Here is a 10,018-nt window from a genome sequence, read left to right as displayed (position 1 = left end):
AGTACAAGGAGATATCGGTGCAGGGGATATCTGTTTAGGAGATATCGGTGCAGGGGATATTGGTGCAGGGGATATCAGTGCAGGGGATATCGGTGCAGGGGATATCAGTGCAGGGGATATCAGTGCAGGGGATATCAGTGCAGGGGATATCGGTGCAGGGGATATCAGTGCAGGGGATATCAGTGCAGGGGATATTGGTGCAGGGGATATCAGTGCAGGGGATATCGGTGCAGGGGATATCGGTGCAGGGGATATCGGTTATGGGGATATTGGTGCAGGGGATATCTGTTTAGGAGATATTGGTGCAGGGGATATCAGTGCAGGGGATATTGGTGCAGGGGATATCAGTGCAGGGGATATTGGTGCAGGGGATATCAGTGCAGGGGATATTGGTGCAGGGGATATCAGTGCAGGGGATATTGGTGCAGGGGATATCAGTGCAGGGGATATCGGTGCAGGGGATATTGGTGCAGGGGATATTGGTGCAGGGGATATCTGTTTAGGAGATATCGGTGCAGGGGATATCGGTGCAGGGGATATCGGTGCAGGGGATATCGGTGCAGGGGATATCGGTGCAGGGGATATCGGTGCAGGGGATATCGGTGCAGGGGATATCGGTGCAGGGGATATTGGTGCAGGGGATATCAGTGCAGGGGATATTGGTGCAGGGGGATATCAGTGCAGGGGATATTGGTGCAGGGGATATCAGTGCAGGGGATATCGGTGCAGGGGATATCGGTGCAGGGGATATTGGTGCAGGGGATATCTGTTTAGGAGATATTGGTGCAGGGGATATCAGTGCAGGGGATATCGGTGCAGGGGATATCGGTGCAGGGGATATCGGTGCAGGGGATATCGGTGCAGGGGATATCGGTGCAGGGGATATCAGTGCAGGGGATATCAGTGCAGGGGATATCGGTGCAGGGGATATCGGTGCAGGGGATATCGGTGCAGGGGATATCGGTGCAGGGGATATCTGTTTAGGAGATATCGGTGCAGGGGATATCGGTGCAGGGGATATCGGTGCAGGGGATATCGGTGCAGGGGATATCGGTGCAGGGGATATCGGTGCAGGGGATATCGGTGCAGGGGATATCGGTGCAGGGGATATTGGTGCAGGGGATATCAGTGCAGGGGATATTGGTGCAGGGGATATCAGTGCAGGGGATATTGGTGCAGGGGATATCAGTGCAGGGGATATTGGTGCAGGGGATATCAGTGCAGGGGATATTGGTGCAGGGGATATCAGTGCAGGGGATATCGGTGCAGGGGATATTGGTGCAGGGGATATTGGTGCAGGGGATATCTGTTTAGGAGATATCGGTGCAGGGGATATCGGTGCAGGGGATATCGGTGCAGGGGATATCGGTGCAGGGGATATCGGTGCAGGGGATATCGGTGCAGGGGATATCGGTGCAGGGGATATCGGTGCAGGGGATATTGGTGCAGGGGATATCAGTGCAGGGGATATTGGTGCAGGGGATATCAGTGCAGGGGATATTGGTGCAGGGGATATCAGTGCAGGGGATATCGGTGCAGGGGATATCGGTGCAGGGGATATTGGTGCAGGGGATATCTGTTTAGGAGATATTGGTGCAGGGGATATCAGTGCAGGGGATATCGGTGCAGGGGATATCGGTGCAGGGGATATCGGTGCAGGGGATATCGGTGCAGGGGATATCGGTGCAGGGGATATCGGTGCAGGGGATATCAGTGCAGGGGATATCAGTGCAGGGGATATCGGTGCAGGGGATATCGGTGCAGGGGATATCGGTGCAGGGGATATCGGTGCAGGGGATATCTGTTTAGGAGATATAGGTGCAGGGGATATCAGTGCAGGGGATATCGGTGCAGGGGATATCGGTGCAGGGGATATCTGTTTAGGAGATATTGGTGCAGGGGATATCAGTGCAGGGGATATTGGTGCAGGGGATATCGGTGCAGGGGATATCGGTGCAGGGGATATCGGTGCAGGGGATATCGGTGCAGGGGATATCTGTTTAGGAGATATTGGTGCAGGGGATATCAGTGCAGGGGATATCGGTGCAGGGGATATCGGTGCAGGGGATATCTGTTTAGGAGATATTGGTGCAGGGGATATCGGTGCAGGGGATATCTCTTGTACTGATATCCCTTGTAGTAATAACGTCATCCGCTGTACTGATATTGCTTGCCCCGATATCCACTGTACTAATAACTACTTTTGGGACATCTGCTGTACTGATATCCCCTGCAATTATATTTTCTTTACTGATCTCCCCTGCACTAATATCAGTACAGGATAGGGCAGAGGATATCTAATAACTTCTTTAGTGACCCACGCTGTACTGCTATCCCCTCCACTGATGTCCCCTATACAGATATCCCGTTTGAGTTCTAGATTATTCGCCGTGTATGATGGGAGTTTTAGTACTCTGATCAGTATTCATATACGCAGTGTGGTAGCGAAGATGTGCAAGGGTAGTGGTATTTGCCCTCTATAAAGATGGCGGCCTTCACACGAGCTGCATGTCCGGCGCTGGTTGATGATGTAATTGTGCGCATGTGACCGAAGAAGACAGGAACGTGCACAGATACAATATACACCGGCACTGACGGGGGGAGAAGTCAAGGTCCTGTACACAGGGGTCCGGGGGCCCTGCACAACTGGAGGGGTCCTGTATAGCAGGTGGGGTCTGGGCGCAGCAGGAGGTGTCCTGTACACTCGGGTCCTATAGCAGGAGGGGTCCGGGGCGCCCTGCACAACAGGAGGGTTTTGTAGAGGAGGAGTCCGGGGGCCCTGCAAAGGGGGAGGGGTCCGGGGGTCCTGCACAGGGGGAGGGGTTCGGGGGCCCTGCAAAGGGGGAGGGGTCCGGGGGCCCTGCACAGGGGGAGGGGTTCGGGGGCCCTGCAAAGGGGGAGGGGTTCGGGGATCCTGCACAGGGGGAGGGGTTCGGGGGCCCTGCAAAGGGGGAGGGGTTCGGGGGCCCTGCAAAGGGGGGGGGTCCGGGGATCCTGCACAGGGGGAGGGGTTCGGGGGCCCTGCAAAGGGGGAGGGGTCCGGGGATCCTGCACAGGGGGAGGGGTTCAGGGGCCCTGCAAAGGGGGAGGGGTCCGGGGATCCTGCACAGGGGGAGGGGTCTGGGGGATCCTGCACAGGGGGAGGGGTCTGGGGGATCCTGCACAGGGGGAGGGGTCCGGGGGATCCTGCACAGAAGGAGGGGTCGGGGGATCCCGCACAGGGGGAGGGGTCGGGGGATCCTGCACAGGGGGAGGGGTCCAGGGGCCCTGCACAACAGGAGGGTTTTGTAGAGGAGGAGTCCAGGGGCCCTGCACAGGGGGAGGAGTTCAGGGGCCCTGCAAAGGGGGAGGGGTCCGGGGATCCTGCACAGGGGGAGGGGTCCGGGGGTCCTGCACAGAAGGAGGGGTCGGGGGATCCCGCACAGGGGGAGGGGTCGGGGGATCCCGCACAGGGGGAGGGGTCCGGGGATCCCGCACAGGGGGAGGGGTCCGGGGATCCCGCACAGGGGGAGGGGTCCGGGGATCCTGCACAGAAGGAGGGGTCGGGGGGTCCTGCACAGGGGGAGGGGTCCGGGGTCCTGGCTGCCCATGTAGTGATACTTCTCTTCTGTCTGCAGATGCTTCCCAGATGGGCCCAGCGATCGGCCCAGGTATGAAGTGTCCGGAGGGGTCCTGTTTGCGAGGGGCTTTGTGCCTTGGTGCTTAATTCTCTGTCCTTCCTCTCTAGCTATTTATGGTCCGGTCGGTGCCCACGAGGGGGCAATGCAGTGCGGGTTCCCCAGCGGAACAGGCGGCACCCCGAGACTTGTTCCGCACCAGTGAATGTGATCCTGTAAGTATTGTGGACACAGTGTGCCGCCTCCCCGCCGTGCGACTGTGGGGGTTGGTACCGCCTCCCCCGCCGTGCGACTGTGGGGGTTGGGGCCGCCTCCCCCGCCGTGCGACTGTGGGGGTTGGGGCCGCCTCCCCCGCCGTGCGACTGGGGGTTGGGGCCGCCTCCCTGCCGTGCGACTGTGGGGGTTGGTACCGCCTCCCCCGCCGTGCGACTGTGGGGGTTGGTACTGCCTCCCCCGCCGTGCGACTGCGGGGGTTGGGGCCACCTCCCCCGCCGTGCGACTGCGGGGGTTGGGGCCGCCTCCCCCGCCGTGCGACTGTGGGGGTTGGTACCGCCTCCCCCGCCGTGCGACTGTGGGGGTTGGTACCGCCTCCCCCGCCGTGCGACTGTGGGGGTTGGTACCGCCTCCCCCGCCGTGCGACTGTGGGGGTTGGTACCGCCTCCCCCGCCGTGCGACTGTGGGGGTTGGTACCGCCTCCCCCGCCGTGCGACTGTGGGGGTTGGTACCGCCTCCCCCGCCGTGCGACTGTGGGGGTTGGTACCGCCTCCCCCGCCGTGCGACTGTGGGGGTTGGTACCGCCTCCCCCGCCGTGCGACTGTGGGGGTTGGTACCGCCTCCCCCGCCGTGCGACTGTGGGGGTTGGGGCCGCCTCCCCCGCCGTGCGACTGTGGGGGTTGGGGCCGCCTCCCCCGCCGTGCGACTGTGGGGGTTGGGGCCGCCTCCCCCGCCGTGCGACTGTGGGGGTTGGGGCCGCCTCCCCCGCCGTGCGACTGTGGGGGTCGGGGCCTCCCCTGCCGTGCGACTGTGGGGGTCGGGGCCGCCTCCCCCGCCGTGCGACTGTGGGGGTCGGGGCCGCCTCCCCCGCCGTGCGACTGTGGGGGTCGGGGCCGCCTCCCCCGCCGTGCGACTGTGGGGCTAGGGGCCGCCTCCCCCGCCGTGCGACTGTGGGGCTAGGGGCCGCCTCCCCCGCCGTGCGACTGTGGGGCTAGGGGCCGCCTCCCCCGCCGTGCGACTGTGGGGCTAGGGGCCGCCTCCCCCGCCGTGCGACTGTGGGGCTAGGGGCCGCCTCCCCCGCCGTGCGACTGTGGGGCTAGGGGCCGCCTCCCCCGCCGTAGTATTATGAATGGACCCGGTCTCTGCTCTTTCCTATGTGGCTTCTCTCCTGCAGGATAGACACAGTTTAGACCACGAGGGTCAGTTTTACTCCCTCCATGGTGAGACAGTCCGTGCCATCTTTCCCCTTGGCCTGCCGCGACGCTTCCAGTTACAGGTGGGTGTTCAGCAGCGGGGGGCACCATCTTCTCCGTACCGTTGTACACACTCCGCTCTCTCCGCAGTGCTCCACCTTCAATGAGACCACTATCATGGTGAGGCGGCCAGCATTGGAACTGATCCGGTACCTCCGGGACTCTGACTTCTCTCAGCCCGCTCTCCGCTACCTGCTCTGTATCCTTCCTGGCATTCCTTTATGAGGAGATTGGGGGGGGGATGTTTTTCCACATATGTCTTCCTTAATGTGTTGCCAGATGGGAAAATTGGGACAGGGAAGAGTCTGACGATGTGTCATGTCGTACACTACTGCCACTCGCAGGGCTGGCTCATCCTACATCTCCCTGATGGTGAGTAGTACATAGGGGGCTGCACAGGGAGGCGCGCAGGGCGGAGGAGGCAGCATGGCGGAGGTGTGTGGGGTGGAGGAGGCAGCATGGTGGAGGTGTGTGGGGTGGAGGAGGCAGCATGGCGGAGGTGTGTGGGGTGGAGGAGGCAGCATGGCGGAGGTGTGTGGGGTGGAGGAGGCAGCATGGCGATGGTGTGTGTGGTGGAGGAGGCATGGAGTTGGCTGAGGTGTGTGGGGTGGAGGAGGCAACATGATAGAGTTGGCTGAGGTGTGTGGGGTGGATGTGGCATGGGGTGGGCTGAGGTGTGTGAGATGGAGTTGGCTGAGGTGTGTGGGGTGGAGGTGGCATGGAGTTGGCTGAGGTGTGTGGGGTGGAGGAGGCAACATGGTGGAGGTGGCATGGAGTTGGCTGAGATGTGTGAGGTGGAGGTGGCATGGAGTTGGCTGAGGTGTGTGGGGTGGAGGTGGCATGGAGTTGGCTGAGGTGGAGGAGGCAACATGGTGGAGGTGGCATGGAGTTGGCTGAGATGTGTGAGGTGGAGGTGGCATGGAGTTGGCTGAGATGTGTGAGGTGGAGGTGGCATGGAGTTGGCTGAGATGTGTGAGGTGGAGGTGGCATGGAGTTGGCTGAGGTGTGTGGGGTGGAGGTGGCATGGAGTTGGCTGAGGTGTGTGGGGTGGAGGAGGCAACATGGTGGAGGTGGCATGGAGTTGGCTGAGGTGTGTGAGGTGGAGGAGGCAATATGGCGGAGGTGTGTGGGGTGGAGGAGGCAGCATGGCGATGGTGTGTGGGGTGGAGGAGGCATGGAGTTGGCTGAGGTGTGTGAGATGGAGTTGGCTGAGATGTGTGAGATGGAGGTGGCATGGAGTTGGCTGAGGTGTGTGAGGTGGAGGAGGCAACATGATAGAGTTGGCTGAGGTGTGTGGGGTGGAGGTGGCATGGAGTTGGCGGAGGTGTCTGGGGTGGAGGAGGCACACGGATAGAAGTTACTTTTATTTCCACTACCCCGGTCTGTGATTCCAGCGCACTTTCTGGTGAAGAACTGTAAGGAGCTGATGTCATCGTCTCACAGTAAGGAGCGCTGGGATCAGCCGCTGGAGGCCTCTGTTTGGTTGAAGAACTTCAGAGCTTCCAATGAGCGCTTCCTCTCTCAGGTAAATGAACAGGAAACAGTTAATAGGCGATGATGATGGAGAATTGAGGTGGTGGGTTTGTGCAGGGTGGTCCGTGGGGAGGTTTGGGGACTGGCCTTACTTGGCTCTGATGGGTGAGGTCCGTGCGCGTCCTCTGCGTGATCGTTGTTGTTTCTTGCTTGTACAGATTATCACACAGCAGCGCTACGTGTGGAGCAAGCGTGAGGCTACGGAGGCCGGGAGGCCATTGGGAGAGGTGGTGGATCAGGTGAGTGTCGGATGTAAGGGGTGGCTCCTCTCGTGCGGCGTCTCATGATTCCACCTCTATCAGGGTCTCACCAGGGTCAAGACCTCCAGTGACGTGGTGGGAGTTGTGCTGAAGGAGCTGAAAGCGCAGAGCGGGGCTGGAGCATTCCGATTGTTGGTGGCTGTAGATGGAGTCAACGCTTTATGGGGGAGGACCACTATTAAGAAGGAAGACAAGTCCTTTGTAAGTGACCTTTCCTGCTGCCCTGACAACTTCCATGATACCCTTACCCCCCCTCCCTGTATCCTCCCTTCTCTCTCCCTGTAGCCCTCTCACCTTCTAAGATACCCTCCCTTCGAGGATACTGTCCGTTCCCCCCTACGGCCCTCACCCCTTCTAGGATACCCTCCCTTATCTCACTCCTCCCAGGATACCCTCCCTTACCTCACTCCTAGGATACCCTCCCTTACCTCTCCTCCCAGGATACCCTCCCTTACCTCTCCTCCCAGGATACCCTCCCTTACCTCTCTCCTAGGATACCCTCCCTTACCTCTCCTCCCAGGATACCCTCCCTTACCTCACTCCTCCCAGGATACCCTCCCTTACCTCACTCCTCCCAGGATACCCTCCCTTATCTCACTCCTCCCAGGATACCCTCCCTTACCTCACTCCTTCTAGAATACCCCCCTCCCAGGATACCCTCCCTTACCTCACTCCTTCTAGAATACCCCCCTCCCAGGATACCCTCCCTTACCTCACCCCTCCCAGGATACCCTCCCTTACCTCACCCCTCCCAGGATACCCTCCCTTACCTCACCCCTCCCAGGATACCCTCCCTTACCTCACCCCTCCCAGGATACCCTCCCTTACCTCACCCCTCCCAGGATACCCTCCCTTACCTCACCCCTCCCAGGATACCCTCCCTTACCTCACCCCTCCCAGGATACCCTCCCTTACCTCACCCCTCCCAGGATACCCTCCCTTACCTCACCCCTCCCAGGATACCCTCCCTTACCTCACTCCTTCTAGAATACCCCCCTCCCAGGATACCCTCCCTTCTCCCCATCCCCCTGCAGCCCTCACTCTGGGCTCCTTCTTCCATGACCTCTACTTTTGGCTGCAGGTGTCTCCGGCGGAGCTGACCCTCGTCCATAACTTCAGGAAAATGCTGTGCAATGACTGGGTAAGGGGCTGGCTGTGTCCCATCTGGGCTGATCCTTCCCAGAGCTGTGGCTTATGCTGCTGTATTTGTTACAGACAGGAGGCGCCATAGTGACGAGTGTCAGCCACACCGGCTCCGTGTTCACCTCAAAGTCGTCATATCTCCCACAGGCGCTCCTGGGGAAGGTGAGTGCGGTGTAATTACGGGGAACACGGAACGGGCAGGTGTAGACTTGTCAGGAGATGCATGTATTGACCGGCAAACGTCCAACTGACAACATGCGCTGACCAGGTGCTAGTATGGAGCACATACATTGCACGCACCGATTACTGCTTACCCGTGTGCAGCGCTGCGTACTCCCTCCGCACTGATTACTGCTTACCCGTGTGCAGCGCTGCGTACTCCCTCCGCACTGATTACTTCTTACCCGTGTGCAGCGTGTGCTTCCTCCGTGTGCGTGACGTGCTGTGTGTTGCAGGGTGGCTTTGATGCCCTGGATCCCTTCATCCCGGTGCTTGTTGGCCCGTACAGCGAGAAGGAGTTTGAGAGTTGCTACCATTATTATACTGCGAGAAGATGGCTCCAGCATGAGAAAGGTACGGCGTCCCCTCCAGTCGGAGTCTAGGGGTGAATCTTGGGGTCGGGGGGAGGTCTGTATACGGTGCCTTGTCACCTGAAGTAAGAGGCGGCTCTTTTGATTTCAGCACGGACAGAAGAAGGGAAGAAGGAAATTGTTTTCTTATGTAACTATAACCCACGAGAGATGGAGAAGATTTGTGCCTTCCTGTGAGGCGACAGCTGCTGCAACTCCAGATTGAGGTTATATTGGACTACATGGTGTATGAATGATGGTACCTGCCTTCGGGGTGGCATCTGTCACATTGGGTAATGGACGATTCCTGGTACAGGCAATGTCAGAGCCCTACACAATAGCTGCCGCCACCCCGCAGGCAACAGCGCATCCGCTACGAGGCAGCCTCTCCATCCACCACCTGCTCGCGCCGCGCTTAGGTCTGCTCAGTATAAAAAATAAACCAACTACTTCTGAATAAAAATGCAAGACTTATTGTGTATGGTCTGTTCTACATTTCACTTATACTACATGTGGTACTGTGCACTGTATATGTATATATACTGAGGATTACACCCTTACACCCAGTATACAGGACCAGAGAAGTGGTACTGTGTAGTGTATATATACAGAATAATACAGATACTGAGGATTACACCCAGTATACAGGACAGGAGAAGTGGTACTGTGCAGTGAATGTATACAGAATAATACAGATACTGAGGATTACACCCAGTATACAGGACCAGAGAAGTGGTACTGTGCAGTGTATATATACAGAATAATACACACACTGATGATTACACCCAGTATACAGGACAGGAGAAGTGGTACTGTGCAGTGTATATATACAGAATAATACAGATACTGAGGATTACACCCAGTATACAGGACAGGAGAAGTGGTACTGTGCAGTGTATATATACAGAATAATACAGATACTGAGGATTACACCCAGTATACAGGACCAGAGAAGTGGTACTGTGCAGTGTATATATACAGAATAATACAGATACTGAGGATTACACCCTGTATACAGGACAGGAGAAGTGGTACTGTGCAGTGTATATATACAGAATAATACAGACACTGAGGATTACACCCAGTATACAGGACAGGAGAAGTGGTACTGTGCAGTGTATATATACAGGATAATACAGACACTGAGGATTACACCCAGTATACAGGACAGGAGAAGTGGTACTGTGCAGTGTATATATACAGAATAATACAGGTACTGAGGAATACACCCAGTATACAGGGCAGGAGAAGTGGTACTGTGCAGTGTATATATACAGAATAATACAGGTACTGAGGATTACACCCAGTATACAGGACCAGAGAAGTGGTACTGTGCAGTGTATATATACAGAATAATACAGACACTGAGGATTACACCCAGTATACAGGACAGGAGAAGTGGTACTGTGCAGTTTATATACACAGAATAA

At 57.8% G+C, this 10,018-nt stretch overlaps 1 protein-coding gene across 2 annotated transcripts; it reads left to right on the top strand.

Annotated features, from left to right (window-relative positions):
• Window positions 1-2,517: 2,517 nt before the first annotated feature.
• On the top strand, window positions 2,518-9,067 carry DAP3 (death associated protein 3). Of its 2 annotated transcripts, none has more exons than XM_075333043.1 (13): window positions 2,518-2,612; window positions 3,618-3,650; window positions 3,728-3,832; window positions 5,005-5,106; window positions 5,174-5,282; window positions 5,363-5,455; window positions 6,478-6,608; window positions 6,775-6,855; window positions 6,919-7,077; window positions 7,958-8,017; window positions 8,092-8,181; window positions 8,475-8,592; window positions 8,701-9,067. In XM_075333043.1, exons 2-13 carry the CDS (start codon window positions 3,618-3,620, stop codon window positions 8,784-8,786), a joined length of 1,167 nt encoding a protein of 388 aa, XP_075189158.1. In that variant the 5' UTR covers window positions 2,518-2,612; the 3' UTR covers window positions 8,787-9,067. The 2 variants fall into 2 exon arrangements, with proteins under 2 accessions (XP_075189158.1, XP_075189159.1); XM_075333044.1 differs by having other exon boundaries at window positions 2,530-2,668.
• The last annotated feature ends 951 nt before the right edge of the window (window positions 9,068-10,018 follow it).

Source organism: Anomaloglossus baeobatrachus, unplaced genomic scaffold, assembly GCF_048569485.1.
Source record: "Anomaloglossus baeobatrachus isolate aAnoBae1 unplaced genomic scaffold, aAnoBae1.hap1 Scaffold_521, whole genome shotgun sequence".
NCBI lineage: Eukaryota > Metazoa > Chordata > Amphibia > Anura > Aromobatidae > Anomaloglossus > Anomaloglossus baeobatrachus.
The sequence above is the reverse complement of the archived record's forward strand: the minus strand, read 5'-3'. Positions and strand labels throughout refer to the sequence as shown.